This window comes from Muntiacus reevesi, chromosome 1 (genome assembly GCF_963930625.1).
Source record: "Muntiacus reevesi chromosome 1, mMunRee1.1, whole genome shotgun sequence".
Lineage (NCBI taxonomy): Eukaryota > Metazoa > Chordata > Mammalia > Artiodactyla > Cervidae > Muntiacus > Muntiacus reevesi.
The window spans coordinates 114,035,154-114,059,957 of record NC_089249.1 but is presented as its reverse complement, the minus strand read 5'-3'; the positions used below and the strand labels follow the sequence as shown (position 1 = coordinate 114,059,957).

The 24,804-nt window shown below is 34.7% G+C and overlaps 1 protein-coding gene across 2 annotated transcripts in view; it reads left to right on the top strand.

Annotated features, from left to right (window-relative positions):
- Positions 1 to 1,109: 1,109 nt before the first annotated feature.
- Positions 1,110 to 24,804, top strand: part of ZNF326 (zinc finger protein 326) — a 36,190-nt gene continuing 12,495 nt past the window's right edge. Inside the window, exons 1-8 of one of the 2 annotated variants that reach the window (XM_065909161.1) lie at positions 1,110 to 1,292; positions 3,595 to 3,639; positions 11,094 to 11,129; positions 11,226 to 11,337; positions 13,433 to 13,838; positions 16,201 to 16,399; positions 22,120 to 22,231; positions 24,068 to 24,215. In XM_065909161.1, coding sequence (XP_065765233.1) covers positions 1,277 to 1,292; positions 3,595 to 3,639; positions 11,094 to 11,129; positions 11,226 to 11,337; positions 13,433 to 13,838; positions 16,201 to 16,399; positions 22,120 to 22,231; positions 24,068 to 24,215 — 1,074 coding nt within the window. In that variant the 5' untranslated portion in view covers positions 1,110 to 1,276. Of the gene's footprint in view, positions 1,293 to 3,594; positions 3,640 to 11,093; positions 11,184 to 11,225; positions 11,338 to 13,432; positions 13,839 to 16,200; positions 16,400 to 22,119; positions 22,232 to 24,067; positions 24,216 to 24,804 lie in introns of both variants that reach the window. The other variant, XM_065909169.1, reaches the window with a different exon arrangement.

Sequence of the window (24,804 nt, the reverse complement as noted above, 5' to 3'; positions counted from 1 at the left end):
ATTGGACCTCAAAAAAGGGCAAACGGCTTGATTCATGCTTTCCTAACCTGTGATCAACTCATCATTGACACAATTTGCTGTATGAGAAAATATTATCTAATCTGGAGTTGAAGCTGCTCCAGGATTAGAATGACCAAATAGTTGTCTTTTCCCACATTGTCTTATGGGCGAGTGACTGTCCACTGTCCTCAACACTATTTTCAAAGTGAGAATAATACAATGCTGAGTGATACTCCCTCTGTCGTGTCCGAGTCTTTGTGACCCCATGGACTGTAGCCTGCCAGGCTCCTCTGTCCACGGAATTTTCCAGGCAAGAATACTGGAGTGGGTTGCCATTTCCTTCTCCAAATACAATGTTAATATGTTAATATATAATGTATCAATATGTGTGTTTGCCCGTGGTTGTTCTTCAAGTTCTGGATGACTCCTTCCAAAAATCTTCCCTCTGTTAACTTTTATTTATTTATTTATTTTTTTGCAATTGTTTTTATTTATTCAACTCTAAAGATTGACTGCAGCAATTTTTGGACGGTTGACACCTTAGATTAACACTAATTATATTGCTATAAATTTGGTTCAGGTCCCTCTGTTAACTTTTACAACACTTTCATTTTGCACCTTGAAATTCAGAACTCGACCGTGGTCTGTCTTGGATCACACTCGTAACTGTTTGCTATTTAGCAATCTGTTCTCTGCTCACAGGGGTCTAAAAATATCCTGGCCTTCTGAATCTCCAAGGCAGAAACTCCAGAAGGTTTTTTTTTTTTTTTTTTTAACATTTTCCGATCAGTCATTATCAGCCAATAAAAAAGGAAAGGTCGGCACGTGGTATATTAGTTCGGGCAGGAGGAAGGTATTCCAAGCAGATCCTTTCGCTCTTGCCAGAATCAAACATGGCGGGCTTCAGCCCGACCTTCCAGAAAACCCGGCTTTCTTTCCCTTGAGCCCGGCCAGCCTTTGGGATCCTTTCTAACCTTCCTTACCCCTCGGCGACTCCGAGAGGGTCAGCACCTGGGAGCGTGACAGCGGGCCTGCTTCCCGCCCCCATTCGAGGGCCCGCCCACCGGCCCGCGCCAGCCAGTCGCGGGCCGCGCTGCGGCGGCTGGCAGCGCCGGCCGGGCCCGCCCCCCAGCCTCGCTGTGGCCTGCGGCTCCCGGGCCGGTAGCGCCGCTCTTGGTCGCGCTGACTCGTAGTGTGGAACCGCGGGTCACTGGTGCTCTTCTCCGGCCACAGATTAGCCAAGCGCCGCCGAGGCCGTCGGCCCCGAGCCTCCGCCATGGACTTCGAGGACGGTAAGCGCGGCCTCTGGCTGGTCACCGCGGCGGGCGGCAGGCGGGGTGGCCTGCCCCCGGGGTCTGTTTACCGTCTCAAGATGGCCGTGTGGGCTTTGTTCTGCGGGCCTAGAGGCCGCCCGCCCGCCTGCCCGCCTCGGGCCCGGTGCCTGGAGTCGGCCTCGGTGGGGACCCGCGCGCCCGGATCGCCCCGCCCGGCGCCCTCTGCGGCCCGCGACCCTGAATTCCGCTCCGGCCTCGGCGCGGGGAAGGAAGCTCCCAGAGCGCCGCGGCCTCCCGAGTCCCCAGATCGGCCCCCGCCCCGCTGCGAGCAAATTGCCAGGAAGCCTCCAACTTCCCGTTCTGGGCGAGAGGGCGAGCGGGCCTCCCCCGCCGCGGCTCGCGCTCGCCCGGTGGGTAGCGACCCAGATCGTCCTTTTAGTAAATCCCAAACTCCAGGTTACTACTCGCCAAATAGAATTTTCTGAGGCTTGTTCATGATCATGTTCCTTGGTTGTCTTAGTTTTTAAGATGAGTTTAAAGGGCGTCTGTAAGTGATTAAGTATAGTAGATCTCTATCCAGAATGGAACGTAAGGTATTTCTGGTTAGCAAAGTGGGATGTTTATCCGCCAACAGACAGTGCCCGGGCGTTAATCCCTAAATTTAAAATGATTCTGTGAACCAAAGTGTTTTCTCTGGACATTGTGTTAAGTTAGTCAAAATTATGGCACAGCATCACATGCCCTTCAAATTCAGACCTGTACACAGCCGCCTGGGGGTGGACTGCTGATTAATTAAATGATCAGTACCTTTCGGTCGTCTCTCACGCCAGTTCTTTAAACCGTTTCATACGCTCACGAAATAAAATTAATTTGGTCTTCATATTATCTTCAAATCTTGCCCAACTTTTATAGTGATTGGTGTCAGGGTGAGATGAGTGCGTAATGACAGCATTAGGGAGACATGAAAAGGGATGTGAATAAACTGAATTTAGTTCTGATGAGTTACCGGGCATTTCTGAATAAAATGGCTTCACTAATTAGTCGTAAGCCTCTAGCCCAATCAAAAACATTAACTTTGAATATGCTGAGTCTGATTAAATGATCTTTTGACCTTTGATTTGATTTCATGCCACGAAGAATTAAAGCTGCCAAGTCTAATTATATGAAAGGGGACTGGAATAACCTTTTGTGGATACTTTTAAGTTACTTTGAAATAGGAAGTTCAGATATTAACAGTAGCACACTCCAGTGTTTGTTTTAGTTGAACTTTGATTCGTTTTGATATCGATACCTTTAAACTGAGTATTTGAAATGCCAGAGTTGAGAATGAATTTTACTTTATTATTATTATTATTATTTTCGAGAATGAATTTTAAAAATATGTTGCTGTGTTTTCACACCAAACTTTGGTGACAGTACCAACCCCCAAGGTGCAGCAGAAACTACCGATGTGGGAGAAGAGAGTGACGGGAATGGTCCCCTCCCCCCATGAAGGAACCCATTGTCTTAGCATGTTTACTTTTTATTATCACCATCTGCCCACAGTTCTAAACAATGTGAATCATAAAATTCTGAACAATGTCAGTGATAAAATGTTCCCTCTCTCATGCTCCCTCCTTACCCCGACTGCTTTATTTGAGGGATGGAATTTGCTTGACAATATGTGGGACTCTAATCCTTTATAGTGTAGTTGGAGTCTATTGTATCCAAAGGACTGCTCTATTAAATTCCTATTTGTTAGTAGAATTAACTAAAGGATTTAACAATTGCCAGATTAGTTTTGACAAAGAAATTATCAATATGATCTTTGGTGATGATGCCACATCCTGGATAGAAATAGCACACTCAGGTATACACATATATGCATGCGCATTTCTCAAATAAGATCTTGAAATCTTATTTGAAAGCAAATTAAGTGCTAAGAGAAATAGTAACTTGTGAAGAAAATATATTGAATCTATTCTCACATGTCCCTGTTTTTTGCACTGTTTGATATATAATTTATCTGCCTTCCCTTTTGTTATGCTGTATAAATCAGTACTGGATCTCCTTTTTGGGCTGTAATTATATATCAGGTTTTATTAACTAATTTTTACATTACCATGATTTGGATGAGAAACCTGCCATTTGGGGAGATAGTGAAAAGAAAGGGATATATATTTTCCCATATGAAGTATATATAATTATTAACACCCTGCTTTTGTAGATAGTTGAGTTAATGGCAGTTTAAAAATTGTGTTTGTTTTTAGTAAGTGGGTATATAATTCAAGATTTTTGCTAATATTGCACTAATTCCTTTCTGTTAAATGTGTCTTCATAGATTATACACACTCTGCTTGCAGAAATACTTATCAGAGCTTTAATGGTGAGTATCCTCTTTCATTTGATCTAAAATACATTAAGGGAATGCATCTCAGTTTTTTTGTCACCCATCTAAAGTATCAATGTAAAAAGGAAATTCTGCCTTGTTTCAGTCACTGTTTCTTCTTTTGATGTGTTAATGTTGTCATTACTACGTATAGTATTTGAGTTAGGAAATTTGGAATCAGAAAACCTTAGGGCTATTCAGATTAGTTTGACTCTTTATTTGAATTCTGAGTTCTTTATTCCAAAAGGCCCTGACTGTATTGAGTGATGACTTATAAGAAACTAGCTGAGTTATTTTTGTTGAATTAGAGGCTTTGGTATTGAGTAAATGTAGATTAAATGGATTATTGGCTTGGTTTTATACTGCTTCTTTCATAATTCATTTTGACCTTGCTTTTGAGGTCATTTGCTTTAATGTGTCCAAATGTGTTAGTATATTAAGAACTGTCTAGAGCATATAAAATAGCCTTATCAATATAAGCATTTACATCAGAGTGACTAAAGAGCTAGATAAAATTATGACATGTGTAGAATACAATTGGGGTGGAGTTTTGATAGTTTAGATTAGAGTTAAGGCTTTGCCAGACAGGATAAGAACATAAAGAAGAGCATGGAACAGTTCAAGCGATTATAAAAGCATTATATGAAGGGCCCCAGAGAGTGGAATTAAATTCCCTGATTGCCAAAAAAATGCAACTTTCAACTGTTGTTACAGAATATAATATATTCACAAAGTAAAACTGAAGCAAATGTACTACTAAATAAAGAAGACTGTGTCATTTCTTGAGAATAATTACCATGCAGTTAATTGTTACTTATCATCTCTGGGAATTTAGAGAAACTTCGAATTTGATGTCAGCTAAAAAAGTTAAAATATAGGAATATTCAATATATATTGAGTGCTGAAAAACATATTTTTGAGCAGGAGAGTGATATAATAAAGTTACCAAAAGAAGTTTAATTTTCATCTGCTGTAGGTTATATTGAAAACTGGAGAATTATCGAGTTTCATAAATTCAGGGGTAAGAATTTTACACCTTGGGAGGTGATGATAGTAATTTTAAAAATATTAAGCCATTTCTTGAGAAAGTTAGCAGAACTTTCAGGCTGCCTAGTAGTGAGTAGAAAATTGAGAAGGAGGCACAAAAATGAATCCAGGATTGGAAACTGGAGTGAGCAGGACTAGTACTTTTACCAGAGAGATTTGGAATGATAGAAGGCCATGATTTCCAGTAGGATGTACCAGAGAGTTGAATTTATGCCTCAGTATAGGACTTTGAAATACAGAATCATAGAGGGTCAGAAGTTTATTAACATAGAGGATTGTGGGGAAAAAAAGCTTTAAATATTTCTGTCACTGACATTATGACCTTCTTTTGAAAACAAGCTCTTTAACTGAGGTGTAGAGGACATCTAGCATACTAGTTTCAGGTGTACAACATAGTGATCCCATATTTGTATATGCTGTGAAATGATCACAGCAGTAAGTCTGGATACCCTTGATCACCACATATAGTTTTGCTGCAATGAGAACTTTTTAAGATTTACTTTTCTTAGCAACTTTCAAATATGCAATACACTATTATTAACTGTAGTCACTATGCTGTATATTACATCCCCATGACTTATTTATAACTGGAAGTTGTTACCTTTCAACTCCCTTCACCCATTTCAACCACTCCTACCCCCTTCTCTGGCGATCACCAATCTGTTCATTATGTCTACAAGCTTGGATTTGTTTGCTTTGTTTTGTTTTGATTTTTTTAAAATTCTACATATAAATCATACAGTTTTTATTATTCTTACTTCACTTATTTCACTTAGCATATGCCCTCAAGGCCCATCCATGTTGTTGCAAATGGCACGATTCCATTCTTTTTCATGGCAGAAGTAGTATTCCATGTATATACATACATATATATCACATTGCATCATCTTTATCCATTCATCTATTGATGGACACGTACATTATTGCATATCTTGGCTATTGTAAATAATGCTGCTGTGAAAACCGGGGTGCATATATCTTTTCAAATTAGATTTTTTCTAACAGTTAAGTGTTAGACTTTTTTTTTCTCTTAATTTTAGCAGTGATTTTCATTTAAGGGTGATTGTTAGACTCCCCTGTGGAGCTTTTTAAAAATGTATCTATTTAGGTCATACTGTAGTCCTCTTGAATCTTGATTTTTAGGGTAAATGGTCCCAACTGTGTCAGCTTTAAGAACTATCGATACTTTGAATCATTTTAGAATGCACCTCTGGTTAAAGAACACTGCTTGACAACACTTTGAGGCCTGAGTTATCTACATTTTATAAATGAGGAACTTAATTTCAGGAATGTAATTTGACTTCATTCAACAGATGTTTACTGAGTGTTTTGTATTAGATAGTGTTACTGGAGCTGACAATACAGCAGTGAACGAAATGGACAAATATTCCTGTCTTTGTAGTGTACCATCTAGTGGGGTGAAATAGTAAACAAGAAGTAATATTTATTGCATTGCAGCAATTGCTTGGGAGAATAATAACATGGGACAGCTGTGTATGTGTGTGTGTGTGTGTGTGTATTATAATTTTAAAAGAGATTAGCACGGGAAAGAATCACTGACAGGGTAATTTGAGCATAGCGTTGAGGGAGATGAAGGTGCAAGCCATGCCATTGTCTCCATATTTCCTTCTTATATAAATAGACAAAGGGAAAGCATTTCTGGTAGAGGGAAAACAGGAACATAGGTCGGGCTGAGTGCATTGTGCTTCAGAGTGACTTAAGAAGATGGGCTTGACTACAGCAGGTGATTTTTGCTGAGTGATCTTAAAATAAGGTTAGAATAGAGAGGATTATGTAGCCAGAATGCAGTGAAAGTCAAAGACAATTTGCTTAACACACTCGAAGTAGTAGAAAGTGAAGACCTGAAAGAACTGAGGGTGTGAGCAACACAGATACAGAGGAAGAGCATTCCAGGTGGAGGGAATGGTAGGTGCAAAAATGGGTGTATACCTGTTGTACTTTAGGAATGGCAAGGGACCTAGTATAGCTAGAGTGGAGTGAATAAGGGGAGATCACAGATGATGAAATTAAGTTGAAATCAAGTTAAGAGGTAATGGGGAGGATTTCTTAACTTTGTTTCTATTGCCATTTTGGACTAGATAATTCTTTGTTGTGGGAGAATGTCCTATGCATTGTAGAATGTTTTAGGAGCATTCTTGGTCTCTTATCATTTGATACAAGCAGCATCAATTACTCATTTTGGTGACAACCAACAATGTTTTCATTGTTTAACACCCTCTGGGGTTCAAAATTGCCCATGGTTAAGAACCACTGATTAGGGTCTTATAGATTATATAAAGGTTTGTTTACTTGGAGTAAGTTGGGAAGCCATTGGAAGGTAATGAGCATTGAACATAATTTAACTTACACCTTAACAGAATTCTCCTAGCTATTTTCTTGAGAATGAACAGAAAGTTTGCAGAAATGAAAACAGGAAAATCAGCTGGGGGGCTGTTGCAGTAATGTAGGTGAGATATGCTGGTGGCCTGTACCGTGATGGTAGTAGTGTGGAGGTGATAAAAAGTGGTCTCATTCACGACTTAGGGTTACACAGCTTGTTAGTTATTTTGATCATGTCAGTTGTTTTTTGTACTACTCCACACCTCTTGTGAGTTAATTATAAGTGAACTTAGCATTTGTTGAGCTTATCATTTATGAAAAGTGAAAGTGAAAGTCGCTCAGTCGTGTCTGACTCTTTGCAACCCCATGGACTGTAGTCCATGGAATTCTCCAGGCCAGAATACTGGAGTGGGTAGTCTTTCCCTTCTCCAGGGGATCTTCCCAACCCAGGGATTGATTCCAGGTCTACTGCACTGCAATTCTTTACCAGCTGAGCCAGAAGGGTGTAATCAATCAGTAGAGTAGATTTGATTTAAAATATGTCAGATTAATTTTGAGTGAATAGCTTTCTTATTTAATATATATTTTATTCAGGGATAATAAATAAGGAATGCTAAATATGTCAGATATATAACAGTGATTCACAATTTTTAAAGGTTATATATAATATAGTTATTATAAAATACTGGCAATATTTCTTGTGTTGTACAGTATATCCGTGTTCTCGTTTACTATTAACAGTAAAGATACGTTATAGTCTTAATAACTTTATTTTTAGTGATTTTTAAATTCATTCAGTAACCTGGAAGAATATAGTTTATATGTAAATGGTCATGGTCATCTTACAGACTCTATCCCTATAATCAACACTGATTATATGTAGTATATATAAAAACTTTTACTCTTTTCCTTTTTAACTAACTGAATAGTGACAGTACTATGAACAATAAACCAAAAGACATTGCTGTGTAAAGATAGCTCTATTAATCTTTGTGTACTCTCTAGTGCCTGGGAAAAGGTGAGTATTCAATAAATGTTAGTAATTTATGACTTTGTAGTGAAGTAAAAATATACAGAATCAAAACCTGAAAGATTTAGTATCCAAAGGCAGCCTCTGCTGATTGAAAATAGAAATTAGCAGAAATAGCAGTTTTAAGTTTTTTTGTTTTGTGTACCTAACTGAACCTAACTCTAAAATTACTTTTTAATACTTTTTAGAGGAAAGCTTTTTATTTTGAAGTCTTCATCTTAATGTCAAAATTGTCCTCTGTTTGAGAGATATGAGCAACTTATATTGTATACTTATCAACTCTAAAGACAAATGACTTTTATTAGTCTGGAACTGTGTTATCTGATGTGGTAGACACTGATAGACATTAACCATGTATGACTGTTGAGTAATTTCAGTGTGGATAATCTGAATTGAGGTGTGCTGTCTTAATATGAACTTGATTTGAAGTCTTAGTATAGACAAAAAACATTTAGAATATCTCATTAGTACTTTTTGTATATTGGTAAACTTTTTGTCATTAAAATTCATTGGTATGCGTTGTACTTTGAATGGATCTTTTTATGATGTGTAATCCTGTAATATCAGGTATTAGTTATTTGAAAAATACTGGTTTATAGAGTTATTCAGATTTTTCAAATATTGGCAGATTTTATTGTAGAAATGAAAAAGTTATATTTAGTAATTAATACCAGTATCAATTTCATCAGAAAAGCCTTTAAGTATTGGGAAACTGTCAAGCTCAAGTGTTAAATTCTAATTTTCACTTGAGTGCTTGAATTTTATATCTTTGGCAACAAATACTATTACTTGTTTTCTTTGAAGAGACAGTTTCACTTCATTCATTTTTGAAAGAGTGTCTGCCAGATGCTCAAGTCAAAGCCATAGTTTTTTAATGTCAGTCTTTCCGTATAGTAAAAACAGTATTCCTTGTAAAAAATGGCTAAGTCAGTGGCTTTTCCTAAAGAGAACTATGGCACTTAATGAAACTATGCAGTGATATGCAACAAAATTGCTTTATGTATACTTTCCATTTTACTATCCAGAATATCATAAACTATACACAAAGGTCGTGATTTAATAAAATTGCTAATTTTTACTTCTTCATCAAGGACATTCTTTAAGTGAGGATTATTTTATTATTTTTATTATCTTTTATATTTTATTCTTTTACTGCAAGTGTGCAATACAGCTATCAATATTAGTGTGGTCTGGTGTCACTGCCTTGATTTGTGCTATACCACAAACCGTTTTACCCACCAATGGTTTTGCATCTTCAATGCAAAAAAATTTTCATCACTGTGTAAAAGGCAAATAATGTTTTAGTATCAATAATGTTTATAAAAATAGTTTGACCTTGTGGATCCCCTGAAAGGGGCCTGGCAACTTTTAGTGGTCAACAGGCTATTGAAACCTGCAAGCCTGGGGTACATAAAAAATTAGTAAAAAAGAGACCCTGACCACAAGACTAGCGTACATTTAAAGTGAGGTCACAGGACTTTCCTGGAGGTCCAGTGGTTTAAGACTACACACCTAGGGTGCATGGATTTGATCCCTGGTTGTGGAGCTAAGATCCCGCATGCCGCGTGGTGCAGTCAAAAAAAAAAAAAAGATTAAAAAAATGAGATAGCAGATAGCAGAATACTGTATAAGGCAGAGTATCATAAACACCGTGTAAAAATGACAGACTTTTGTAGATATTCAAAAGAAAGAGATGATAATCAATTGAGGCAACATCAGTAAGGTGTTCTTAAAAGGGTTAGTATTTGAAATGGACTTTAAAAAATTAAAGAATTTCAATAAGCTACTATTTGGGCAGTAGAGAGAGCGTTTCTTGTAGAAGCAATAGTGCGAAGCTAAAGGGGTGGATATTTATAAGACTTTGGAAAAATCATTTCATCTTTTTGGTTCCACAGTCTATCAAATGGAAAGGTTAAATTTGATCATTTAGGTTGCTTTCAGGTTTAAAATTGCAAGATTTTGTTGTTAGGACTAGAAGTATTTATGTAATTATAATTAAAATTTAGTGTTTTTTAAAAAATAAATGTACTTGCTTTGTATATACTCTTAGTACATAAAACTTAGAGAGGGTGATAAATGAAGACTTTTAAAGGACTTAATAGGAAACACTTGTAAACGGTTTTAAAATTTTTTCAATTTTATAATCATAGTAAATTCATTTTATTACCTTTTTTGTTGTATTTGTTTTTCATGTCAGAGGTGGAGATGTAGGTGGAATTATAGGAATTGTAATAAAATACACTTAGTGCTTTGATTATAATTTTTTTAGTGTTTACATTGCTAGAATTCACATTCATTCCCTTTATTCAAAGTATTTGATGATTTAAATATTTTTAATATTTAAATTTATATGTTGAGTGATTATTTATATGCAGAGTACCATATAATGGCCCCACTTTTTAAAAATATCTATTTCAATTACTGTATGAACTAATTTCAATTGGGCAGATTTAAAATGAGGCTGCCTCTGAATTTTTAGATGTTTTGAGAGGAGTTAGATGCAGAAAACAATACTATGAAAATTTTTTTCCTTTTGACATTATTAAATACCTTATTTTCTTGAGAATAAGAATTATTATGTGCCATTGTAGCACCTAACATAGGAACCTATGATAGTATCCTAGTCACATAAATATTGGCTAAATTGAAGACAATTTTAATATAGAACTTTTTAGTTGATAGTTTTTTTTTTTAAATCAGGTCTTATTGGCAAATCTGATTTTTCAATAGATTATATGACATAGGACCCTATGGTAGTAGTACCCTTGTGTAAATATTGGCTAAATTGAAGATAATTTTAATGTAGAACTTTGTAGTTGATAGTTTTTTTTTTTAATTAGGTTTCATTAGCAGATCTGGTTTTTCAGTAGATTATAATCTGTGTGGTTTTTCCTTCAGTGTCTAGTGTGAATTTAGCTAAAATGTTAGCAATGAATTATCATTTCAGGTGATTGATATGAATATCTTGTGTTTTATACAGAGATTCCTGAAGAGATGGTATTTTACTGACCTGTTGTTATTAACTATCTTTTAGGAATGGATCGTGATTATGGCCCTGGATCTTATGGAGGTCTGACATTCAAGGATATTTATCTAAAAATTCTTCTTTTGAGTGCCAGTAAAGGTGAGCATCATTTAATTTTTTTTCCTTTTAAACTCTTTATAGGGATGGATCGTGACTATGGCCATGGATCCTATGGGGGTCAAAGATCCATGGACTCCTACCTAAACCAGTCATATGGCATGGACAATCACAGTGGTGGTGGTGGGGGTAGCAGGTAAATTGCTTCATCACTTGGCCAAATAAGTAGATGACTATAAGATTCTAGATAATTTAAGTATTCTCTAGGCATGTTATGATACTTAAACTATATTTAGAGCTGAATAATCACCTTAAATGTTTAAAGGTGTTAATGGTTATAAAAACTATCTCAACATCATTGGCAGACATTACTTTAGGAAAACCTCAGGAAAACCATTATTTCATTATACTAGAGTAAGGTTTTCTGTCTTTAGCAGTGATTTTTTTTAACTCCTTGTCAGTCAAAATGCCCTAAACAAATGATATAAAAATATTATTGGAAATATTATTTATGATGCTTTTTCTTATGTTTTTTCAAAAATGTATTTACTAATGTGGAATGCTTTATAGAGTAGCAAATCAGTCTTGGACTAGAATGAAGTTAACCGAACCTGTCTAGCAACAATCAATTTGTAAGAAACATTTAAGATAGTTATTCTTTTAATTTTAGTTTTAAAGTGAGTTACAGGAGCATATTGTAATAATAAAAATATTCTTTAAATCATGTTTAGATTATTTATTGGCAGGTTCTACTTATGCCAGAAACACTTGTGGTCTAGACTAGGAGCTTTATATTAAAGCTATGAATGAGTACAATATCTTTATTTTAATGCAGTACAGTTTTGATTGTACTTAATGTTTCATTGTTGATGCCGTGTAAAGCTTAAACCTAGCTGAACTGCTGTAGACTTTAGGGTTGACCACATTTTAGGTCATGGAGGCACAGAGATTTTTGAGGCGCAGAGATTCCTACTAAATATTGATAAAAGTAAAACTAGTTAGGAAACTTTTTGAAAGTATTGTCCTTCATAAATTGAAGGATCTGGTTTCCTTAAGGATGGATTGAATGATGGTTACTTTCCTGTTTTCTGCTTAAGTGTGCCATTATGGTTTATAGTAGAGAAAAATCAGGAAAATAGATACAACAATTTTGCTTATGTGATGTTTTGAAAAATGTAGTTGAAAAGAGGAATGATTTTTATATGGTTACTAGGATTCTGAAGTAAAGTGCCTTCTATTTAGTGATCGATAAATAATTTAAGTAATGTAACACGTTTAAATATTTTACCTTATCAGTTGCTGCCCTGTTACATTGTAAATGTAATGTGTGTGAACTATGTAGATGTTATAATTTATCTCATGTAATTGTGGGCCTTTATAAAACTATGTTGTAAGACAAGCAACTTTTGTAATCCATGCTTTGGTGAGAAGTATGATTTGTTTCTTCTGTTCACTCTATTAAAACCTTGAGGAGACTGTGTGCTCCCTTTTTTAGAGTAGCTTTATGTGATAATTTCATGTGATAATAGGGAATAATTTTTCAAATAATTGAAGACATTATAAAATGTATTCTTTCTAATCTGCCTTGAAAATTCATATGCAAAGGGTATATATTGGTGGTCTTTTATGTTCTGTTTAATGTACTTATTCTTCTAGATTTGTAGATTTGTTAGCATACAAGTGAAAAGTGACTAAGGATTGATTATTAACGTTAACCAAAGTTTAGCAGGTTGTCAAATTTTATAACCAGATAATTCTCCCAATTTTGACTGCTGTAGACATAATGAAGCAGTTTTGTCATATAGATTATTGGGGGTGTGAAAGGATCTCTTCTGTGTCATAAGTAGCCTACAGCTTTGTAGTCTTCAATTTGTGTCCCTATTGAAAGCCAAAATGTTGTAAATATTTTGTATTTTACTATTAGAGATGGGTTCAAAGAAAGTTTGAGTAGTCTGTGAACTTTTTAACAAATGACTTTTTCCAAGACTAGGGCTGGGCTTAAATAATGACAGACAAATCTTTTCTGATAAAATAGAAAGCTGCCAAAAAGCAGATATTTAAGCTAAGGTTACTTAACTCAATTCATATTTAAACACTGACTCAGATAGCTTTCTATCTGGTCTCATGTTGAACTGCCCAGCCCTAATCAAGTGTGAATAAAAGTAGAACTGCAAACCAATATGGTATAAATGAATTTTAGTTGATAAATGTCATCTGATAATTTGTCTTTTGAATTGTCTAACATTAGTAAGCTTACTTTTGTTTTTTCCCTCACTGTGCAACTCTTCCAGGTTTGGACCTTATGAGTCTTACGACTCCAGGTCTTCTCTGGGTGGGCGAGATCTGTACAGATCTGGCTATGGTTTTAATGAACCCGAACAAAGCCGCTTCGGAGGTAGTTATGGTGGTCGATTTGAGAGCTCCTACCGGAATAGCCTTGACTCTTTCGGAGGTAGAAACCAGGGCGGGTCTAGCTGGGAAGCACCTTACTCCCGTTCAAAATTGAGGCCTGGGTTTATGGAGGACAGAGGAAGAGAGAATTACTCTTCCTACAGCAGTTTTTCTTCACCCCATATGAAGCCTGCACCTGTAGGCTCTCGGGGGAGAGGAACGCCTGCTTATCCTGAAAGTACGTTTGGAAGCAGAAACTATGATGCTTTTGGAGGACCATCAACAGGCAGAGGCCGAGGCCGAGGAGTAAGTACAACAGAATCTTTTCAGATTCTTTTCACTAGTCACTCTTTTAAACCCTTTCAAGACCATGGTTTTCAACTAGAATAAACACTGTTCATCCCAGTGTATTTTGAAGCAAAAGCTGAGTCATAAGCATAATTTTTAGGTTGCCTGTAAAAGTTTTCCCAGTACCTCAGAAAATACATGGCAGTGTGAGATGACTGTTCATATAGTTTTGCTAAATCTCCCTTTATTAAAAAGGTGAGGATATTAGGTTTGGTCTAAAAGGGGTTAAAAGGAGTTGCATTTTTCCTTGTAAACACTAGCAGTTTTGCTAGTGGGACAGTTCTTGGATTATTTTAAAGGTAATGAACCCTTTTGGAGTTTCTGAGTAGGTTAAAGGTGCAATGTATGATAAAACGTATATACTTTGCTGCTAAACTCCAGCACATAGAATTTCTTCAAAGCTTCATATTTCACATTAAACACAAGAGAGACTAACAGTTGGTGATAGCTGAGGGTACTTTAGCCATGTTTACATGGTGAAGAAGTTGATATGTATAGTAGACTGTAGATGATTTGTGGTCAGTATAATTTTGCTAACTCACTCTCTTACAGTATGTTCTATTGCTGGGTGTTCTGTCTTACCTCTGTCACTAGTTTTACTATTGAGAAATAATTTCCTCCCTATAGAAACATGTCTATGGCTCCTTCCCAGGAAGTAATATTTTGTAAATTACTGCTTAAATGAATAAATATGCTAGTCTTCAAATATTTAATTTCAGGATATGTAGTATAAAGATTATGCCTTTACATTCTTAGGTAACTTGACTGACAAGAAATTTTACCTAGGAAGTGTACACAGATTGTGGAGTTATTATTGTAGTTTGATTTTATAAAGAATATTGTATTTTTGCCACCATGTAAGAATTGTTTGTTTTTTTTTGAAGTCAATTGCTCTTAATATTCTCTTTGCAGAGGAAGGTGCTTCTGATAAAAAAATGTAGTAGGGCACATGTTTTTGACTGCTCATTAATCTTTGGTACATCAGCATAGTTTGTCATACTTGTGTAGAAATTTTGCATTTATAACAGTTACTCTTTACTTATGTAAAATGCATTGCACCTTTAATGGATAATTAATAAAGATTTTTCTGATGTGACTAAATCACCTGGAAACAATTTATTCAAGGTTACATAGGTATTCCTAAGCATAGTATACAAATGTAAGCAACTAGTATGTTGCTGTTCTACCATGCTTTATGGTTGTAGATTAATTGAAAATAGTTGGGATAATAGGCTTTGGATTTTGAAATTGAAAATCTATTCCAGTTTGAAAATTTGGAAAACTCTTAATGTTTTCCATGCTGTATATTACTTTAGGCAAATGATTTTTTCCTCAGAGAGACTTCAAATACCAATTTTGTTTTCATGATAGAAAAACAGGTATTCCTGTACTTTGTTTCCACCATTCTAGTCGAAGTGGACTTTTCTTTCTTTCTTTCTGTTAATGAAATAGATGAACCAATAGGTCTTTCCTTTTTAATCTTCACTTGTACAATTCCCATTGGATTCTTCTCTTCAGATTACTCCTCAATCTTTATCTTCTAAAAGTAAGGTTAGTAGAATAAATTTGTATGAACATGTGGCTTCTTGGTGTAGTGGGTTTTGTTAACGACGAGAAGAGAGGACACAAAGAGTCGTTTGGTTGCATGACTCTTCGTCTGTAAACTTTTGCTTCTTGGGCTTCTGGGTGAGAATATGTTTCTCTAGGTAAGAATGTGAATGGAACGTCAGATGCAATTCTTTATCTGAAGTGTGTCTTGGAAGTTGATGCATGGTTATGCTTTAACTCTCCTATTTCATACTAATGTTCCATCTCGCCTTCTCATCCCTTTTTCAACAGGGAGAAATCCTAAATCATTTCTGGATCTTTTTTAACTTCAAACTTCAGATATGGTCTTCTTTGTGTATCTTAGTTTTAAGCCAGGTTTTAGTAAAGTAAAGATTTCTTTTAAGGTCTTTTCATGGGAAAACATCGATTAGGAACTCTGAAGAGGAGTTGTCAGAGAGTTGTACAAGTGGTAATATTCTGACAGGCACATAACGTTGTTTATGATCTCAAGTAATTTTGAATCAGAAGACTCAAACAATAGGAAATATCCATATTTGTTCTTCTGGAAATAAAAATACTGATTCACTGGATTTGAGTTCCTGTAATAATTTACAGAGTTTTTCAGTGTATTTAGAGTGGACTTGTAAAATTAGTTACATTCTGAGGAATTTTCAGGTGAAAAATTCTAGATAGATAAAATGTAATTTATATATGAATTCATACTTTTTCTTTGGATATTGTGCTAATATTTCTTGATTTCACAAATTTGCAGCATATGAGTGATTTTGGAAGCATTCATAGACCTGGAATTGTTGTTGACTATCAAAACAAACCCACCAATGTGACAGTTGCTGCTGCAAGAGGAATAAAGAGAAAAATGATGCAACCATTTAATAAGCCTGGTGGAACCTTTATCAAGAAACCCAAGCTAGCAAAACCTGTGGAGAAGATGAGCCTCAGCAAATCACCCAGTAAGTTGGAAAACATAATTGCTGTGGTTCAAGGCAGTTTACATTGTTTTTTTTTAACTCAGTGCATTTAAATAATTTTTTCATGTTTATGTAGACAAATTGTATAATAATTACAGTTGTAGAAATTAGATCTGCAGTTGCCCTAATCAGTCATGGATATCAAAATTACCAAAAGATACTTATAAATTCACATACCCTCATTCACACGTTTTCCCTTAATCTTGATTTAGGGTGGAACCAGAACATCTATATTTTCACAAAGATCTTACACATTATTTTGATTTGGATTCCTTTCTTGGGTGTTATATTTATTGTTGGATAATTATTGAGGAAGTGGTATGTTACATTACATAGAATCTCCTGCATGAGGTCAAAGGCAAGAAATTTGTCATCATCCTTGGTGCCAGGAAAAGCTATGTATTCTAGAAAATTAATTTGCCTTTTGTCTTCTGTACATCATTCTTAGAGATAATCATACTTCCATTTTTACATTGTTAAAAATTAAGAGCCAGTCTGAAAGTGAAATTAAGAAAACAGTTCATGGTAGCATCAATAATTAAATACTCAGGAATAAATTTAACAAAAGAAGTACAAAACTTATACTTTGAAAACTATAAAACATTGTTAAAAGAAATTAAAGAAGATCTAAATAAATGGGATACTAAATAAATGTTCACATATCAGACTTAATGTTAAGGTGATAATATTCCCCAGACTGATCTACTGATTCAGCCCAATCCCTGTCAGAATGTCCCCTGACTTATTTGCAAAATTGACAAGTTGATTAAAAAATTCATAGGGAATTGCAAAGAACCTACAATAGCCAAACAATCCTAAAAAAAAGAAGGAAAGAAAAAGACTACTGCTTCATGATTTCAAAACTTAACTACAAAACCACAATAATCAAGACAGAGTGGTACTGGCACAAGGACAGACATATAGATCAATGGAATAGAATTGAGAGTCCAGAGAGAAAGTCATAAATCTATGGTAAAATGTTTTTTTTTAGCCAGGATGTCAAAATTATTTAGTGAGGAGAGAATAGTCTTTTCCACAAACACTGCTGGAACAACTGGATAGCCACATGCACAAACTAACATACAGCGCCTAAAACAAGGGCTAGAACTGTAAAACTCTCAGAAGACAGCAAGAGTAAGTCTTCACAACTTTGGATTTGGCAAGAAATTCATCTGACACTAAAAGAGCAACCAAATGAAAAACAGGTAAATTGGACTTGGGGCTTCTCTGGTGGCTCAGCTAAAGAATCCGCCTGCCAGTGCAGGAGACGCAGGTTTGATGCCTAGGTCAGGAAGATCCCCTGGAGAAGAACAATGGCAACCCACTCCAGTATTCTTGCCTGGGAAATTCCGTGAACAAAGGAGCCTGATGGGCAATAGTCCACAGAGTTGCAAAAGAGTTGGACACAACGTAATGACCAAACAACAGTGAAACTGGATTTTATCAAAATTAGAAACTTTTGTGCTTCAGAGGACACATTAAGAAAGTGAAAAGACTCACAGAGAAGGAGAGAACATTTGCAAATTATACCTCTAAGAGACTTGTATCTAGAATATGTAGAATTTTTTAATTCAATAAAGAGACAAATAGCCCATTTGAAAAAAGCATCTGAACAGACATTTTTTCCCCCAAAAGATATACAGATAGCCAATAAGCCCATGAAAAAGTGTTCAACAGTTAGCAGGGAAATAAAATCAAGACCTTGTGAGATTGATCACTTTTACTTACCTGAATGACTAGAATCGAAAAGATAATAACAGGCCTTAGCAAGGATGTGGAGAAATCTTCATATACCATTGGTGGGAATGTAAAATGGTCCAGGCACTTTTGAAAACAGTTCCTCAAATGATTAAACAAATTACCATATGATCCAGTAGTTCCACTCTTAGGTATGTATCAAGAAATATGAAAACATATGTCTACACAAAAATTTATGTACAGATACACATAACATCATTATTCATAGTAGCCAGAGGTATAAACAACCCAAATGCTTATCAGTGAATGAATGGTTAAACAAAATGTGGTTCATCCATACAGTAGAATATTTTCCAGCCTTAAGATGAACTACCATTACATGGTACAACTTTAATGAACCTTGAAAAGGTTAATAAAATGGAAGAAACTAGTTACAAAAGTCCACATATATGATTCTTTTCATTTGAAAGTCTAGAATACAGAAATCTATAGGGTTAGAAAGGAGATTAGTGGTTGCTTTGGGCTGTGGGAGTGTATAGGGAGTAATAAATAACAGGATACCAGATTTCTTTGGTGATGAAAATGTTCTAGAGTTGATTAAGGTGATGTTTGCGCATATCTGTGAATGTTCTGAAAAACATTGGATTACATACTTCAAAAGGGTGAATCATGATATGTGAATTATGACTTAATAAATCTTAAACATTTGAGCCAGATTATTGTTACTTTCTCTGTTACTGTATTTTATTTAACTTTGTAATATATCTCTAAATGAAATCAAGTGGATTTGATCAAAATAGATTGTCAAGAATATACATAAATAAAAGGTAAAGAAATGTCTTTTTCAGCATTCTTTGTGAAAATGATATAGCAAATACTTTACAACAGATACTATACCTATTTTTGACTGTACACTGAATTATGTTTTGTTTTTTATATTTATTTTATATTTGCCTTGATGATTGAAAAGTATTTTATCTTTCCAAATTAGGTGACATTACAAGGGATTAAAAATTTCTCTCCTCTTTAGAATTAATGTTGGATTACCTATTATTGTTGGGACTGGGCAAGGTGAAGATCATTGTAATGAATGAATATTTCAAACTTTTGTGATCTCATTTTTAAAAATCTTTGCGTCCAGTTTAAAAAATAAGATACATTAATTGTTAAGATGAATTTATTACTTCCTTTGATGTTGAAGGTACTAAACAAGTCATGATGCCCTTCAAATAATTATTTAAGAAAGAGGGTGGAAGGGAAGAAGCAAGGAGGCCTAGATAAGTCCTACTTTAAAACAGGTTTTTTATATATTTTTGGATACTGACAGTATATTTGTTTTGTTCTTTGAGTTTCATTTCTATTTAAATCGCCTCAGGATGAATACATGTATCCAACTTGACAAAAGGATTGTACCAATTGTTAGTAAACTGGCACTTAACCGCATGCTTATTGCACGCTAGGCAGCAGTGTGTTAAAGGGCATAACAGGCATTGTTTATGCAATTCTCACGTCAACCTGCTCAGGTGCAGGTGGTGTACCAGACCCTCTGCAGCTGAAAAAGCAGGAACCGAGCATAAATTTGCTGCCTGGGTCAAACAGCTGGCAAAGCCAGGGTTTATTCAGGGCAACTCTTACTCTGGAGACCCTTCAGGTAAAGCTCCATGTGATTGTAATGGAAAATTACTTTGTATTACTTTGTATTATATTATCCTTATTTAAAACAACTTTTTAAAAATAATTGCATTGCAGACATTATAATATATCTTATCAAAAATATGATATTTGAAATTGCAAATATTGGATTTTTTCCTCAAAATTATGAATTATAATCTAAAACTCAGTAACACTTTAAATACTATTTTTAAATCTACTTTCCTGCCATACTTTGCATTGGACATCTATATTATTTAGTAAAAAATAGCAATATTCTGAAATTCTAGAAACCTGATTAGAGTGTGTGTTAGTAGGGATAAGTTTTATACTGTTACTTGATGGGTTGTTATTTACTGAATTGTGTACTCTAAACATTACTAGAATAGGCAATTCAGTTGATCTTGGGATAGATTTTTGCAGGTTTAGTTAAATAATACAAAGTTTGATATAGATACTTATTTGTCACTAAAGCAGATATATGTGACTTAACTTTTTTTTTTCTTTTTAACAAAACTTGAGAGTAGTGTAGTATTTAAGAATGAAACCAAAATTCTGTAGTCAAATCAGGCTTTCACTGTCAGGCATGAGGTGGGCATTCTGAACGATAACCTCTGAGTATTCAGGAATAAGAAATCTTGCTATGCTCTAATATGTAGACTGTATGATTTGTTGAAATGCAGCAGGAAAGGAATCATATTCAGTCATTTGGATAGAGGTACAGTGTATATCAGCTTTAGCATGTGAAAGGAAAATGAAATTGCTTCTAGTTTAAGGTCATATGCGACCAGTTTTTTCCATAGAGTGAGGGTTTAATGGAGACTGAAAGAGGATATTGAAAATGGTTAATAAAATAGGAATGTATGTTTAACCTCTTATAAAATGATGAAGGATAATCTAGATATTGAATTTTAAGGTATTGATTTTATATGGTTTTGAAACATCCTGCTGTATGCATAGCAGATTAATATTTGTTTATTGTTAAGTTCATGAATCCCCAGGTGTTCATGATTTTGTATTAGATATTTTGCCGAAGGTAATCCAAAAGGATAAACAGTGTATAAAAGGAAAAGTTTGAGGGCAGATGAGTTTTTTAAGTCTAGAATTATCTATATTATAAGAAAGAACCTTTTTTTTTAAAATACAATGAAATATCACTTCCTGTCACATGTGAAATTGATGGTCTTAAAAAAAAAAGAAAATAACAAGTGATGACTATGTGGGGAAATTAGAACCCTTACACATTACTATGAGAATGTAAAATGGCGTGGCTGTTGTGGGGAGCAGTTTGGTGGTTCCTCTAATGATTATACGTGGACTGACCATTTGAACCAACAATTCCATTTCTAGATATGTACTTCAAAGAACTGAAAAGAAGTATTCAAACAAAAACTTGTATACAAATGTTCACAGCAGCATTATTCACAGTTGTCAAAAGGTTGAAACAATCCAGACGTTCATCAGTAGATGAATGAATGAAAAGGCAATGTGATATATTTGCACAGTGAAATATTATTGAGCTTAAAAAAGGAAGGAGGTACTAATACATGGTATAACACATGGAAGAGCCTTGAAAACATTATGCTAAATAAAAGAAACCAGACAAAAAAGGCCACATATTGTATCCTTTTATATGCAATATCCAGGATATTAAAATCTGTAGAGACAGAAAGCAGATCAGTAGTTTTGCCAGGTGCTTTAGTGACTTCTCTTTGGAGTGATGAAAAAGTTCTGGAGCTAAATAGTGGTGATACTTACATGATCTTGTGATAAACTAAATGTCACTAAATTGTGCACTTTGAAATGGCTAAACTAGTACATTTTGTTTATTCACATTAAGACATGTTTTGAGAAAAAGAGGAAGAACCTGCTTTTAGAGTTTATTTATTTTAATAATTTTTTTTTATTTTAAGAATTTTTAAGATAGCTTTATAATAAATGAGTTTTTGCATCCAAGGCTCTCTTTCTAGTGCTCATTGTTTTTCCACTTTCATGCAAGGTTGGGTTCTTTGTCAAATGTTTCCCAAGGTGTGATAATTCAAAATTATTTTAGGTAATATGGATATTATTGCTTTAAATTAGAATAAGAAAAAATGAGTGGATCTAGAGAAAAATAATGTAGCAAATAATAAACATAGGTGAGAAGTAAATAGACAAAATTTATGGTGATGGTATTCATGTGAATGAAGTTTAGAAATACTGAGTAATCTCAAACTCTGATTTTTCTGGTGTGATAGTTCAGTTTAGATAATGACCACCAAATAAATCATCTGTCTGTAGTTTATGAATTGGGGACTGGAAAAGGAGAATGGAGAAGTGATTTTTAGTTTTAACTTTTTTGTCTAATCCTCTAGCAAAAACTGATCCTAAAAATGAAGAAGAAGAAAAGCGGCGAATTGAAGCTCGGCGAGAGAAACAAAGACGCAGAAGAGAAAAAAACAGTGAGAAGTACGGAGATGGATACAGGTTTGTGCTTAGTAGAGTCAGAAAATTGGACTCATTAAGAAACTGTTTCCAGGATTTGAGGGTGGGAAAATTGAGTAAAGATGGCCAAAAGGTACAAACTTCCATTATATGATAAATAAGTTCTGGGGATATATTGTACAGATGATGACTATTGTTAATAATACTGTATTATATATTTGAAATTGCTAAGAGAGTAGATCTTCAAGGTTCTCATCACAAGAAAAAAATTAGAACTAGTGAGGTACTGGACATTTAACTAAACTCATCGTGCTCATCATTTCATAATATATACATACATCAAATAATTATGTTGTACATTTTAAACATATACAATGTTATATTTTTAAAAAGATTTTATAAATAAAATTTAAAAAAATTGTATTAAAAAAAAAACTACTTGTTGGTATTTTAACCTGGTATTACAGTTACTCTACAGTTATGTAGAGTTAGCCTATGTCTGATACCTGTCTCAAGGATATTGACAGATATATTCAGTTTGCTACTGTCCATCTCTTCCATAACTGTTTGCTCCTCAAGGTCTAAAAGAATGCTTTATCCTTGTCCTTGAGACTTTTAAGCCACTGACAATCACTCTATACAGATTTTACAACTAGAATTCCTGGTTTTTCTGTGTGCACAAGCAATAATCTATCTGGCCAAAAGAGATTGTGATGTTTCATTAATTTTATGATACAGACTGATTTCAGAAATGGAATCAGGAAAAATATGTCTTAGAATCAATATAATACTATGTTTAAGCATCAAATAAAACAAAAAAAATACCTAAACATGTTTGCTAGAAAAGGCAGATAAATTAATTGGGATGTGAAAAAATTCCTGAGAGTCAAATGAAAAGGATTGACCAAAGATATATAGGAATGATTTTGATTTTTTTGATTACAGTCATCCCTTGATATGCACAGTGAATTGGTTCTAGGATCACCACCCCCCTCTACCCAGCCTCCTCATCCCCAACCATTTGGAAGACCAAAATATGAGGATGGTCTATGAGAGTTCTCACCTTGTTAAGATTAGAAAACTAAGGCCCAGGGAATTTAAGTTGCCTGAAGATTAGAAAACTAAGGCCCAGGGAATTTAAGTTGCCTAAAGTCACTTAAGTGTGCTAAGAAATAAACCTAGCAGTAGATTTCAGATTCTATACTCTTACTCAGGAAAATAAATATAATAGTGCTCTAAGGAATTAGTTGGAAAATGGAGACTCAAGATAAAGAAACCCATTAGGAGACTATTGTCATAATTTGAAGAAAAGGAAGTAACAGGGATACATGAAGCTAGAATAATTAAATTCACTCTGGAGTGACTCTTGAGCTTTTCAATGAGTGCTTATGTCCAGTCCAGGCCTGTTAGACATCTGAAGTGATTTTTGATCATCTAAGAGCTCTAATAGAGTGAATTATGGTTTTCTGGTGTCCTACCTACCCTTTTTTCTACTTCAGTGATTTGGAAGCTTGAAGATAGAAGAGTGTAATGTTAGTGGAACTTTGGAACTTGATACTGCTTGAAGTTTGCTTTGGCTTTCTGATTTAGACTTGAAGTGGATAGTTAGGGTTAGATGAAATAGATCCACTGATTCTGTTTTTCATGCTCAGTAGCTCCAGTGTGGTCCAGAAATAACAATTAGTATGATGACAGTGTTGTTCAGACAGGTACTTAAATGCTATTTTTTTCCTGACTTGAGCTAAGTTTAAATCAACCATTACTTGGAAGAGAGGAAATCATTTATGCTGGTAAAATTGATTTCATGGTGTAGTCTTATGAATGCTTTCTAAGTAAATAAGGTAATATTTAAAGAAAAATTTTTTTTTCCCTTTACAGAATGGCATTCACATGTTCATTTTGTAAATTTCGAACATTTGAAGAAAAAGATATTGAACTTCATCTGGAAAGTCCTTCACACCAGGAAACATTAGATCATATTCAAAAACAAACCAAATTTGATAAAGTAGTTATGGAGTTTTTGCATGTAAGTAGTTATTTTTGGAGAGGCACTTGATCAGACATTTGAATTTCTTATATTTTCATCATTACCCATATTTCTCCTGTTTTATGTTTCTAAGAATTTAATTTACTGTTTGCTTAAAAAAAGTTGTCTTAAAATTAGATTAGAAGTAGATGTGAATTCCTCTTTCATAGATTGTAGATTTGTGATTTGAGAGTACATTTTACATTTTTTACAGAAGTGTCTGATATATGTGTCAGGAAAATTCCTTTAACAGCTGTTTATTGATATCAAATCAGCTATCGTCTATTAACAGTCTTCTATGTACCTGGTGGTGTGCTGGGTAATTTTCGTCATATTTCATTTCAACCTTACCAATTTGTCTTTATCCTAAAAGATTATGCTCAGAGCAGTTTAGTGACTTTCAATAAATGGAAGTCTGAATTGAATTCAGAGCCAGAGAGCCTGATGTTTGTTTAGCGTCCTTTATCAGAATGTGGTCACCAGTTCAGTAGTTTTTCTTGAATACTTAAGAGTAGGTGCTATGCAGGCACAGCACCTGAAGACACTGAAGTCACAGACATTCCGAACTAACAGTAATTGGAAATCACAC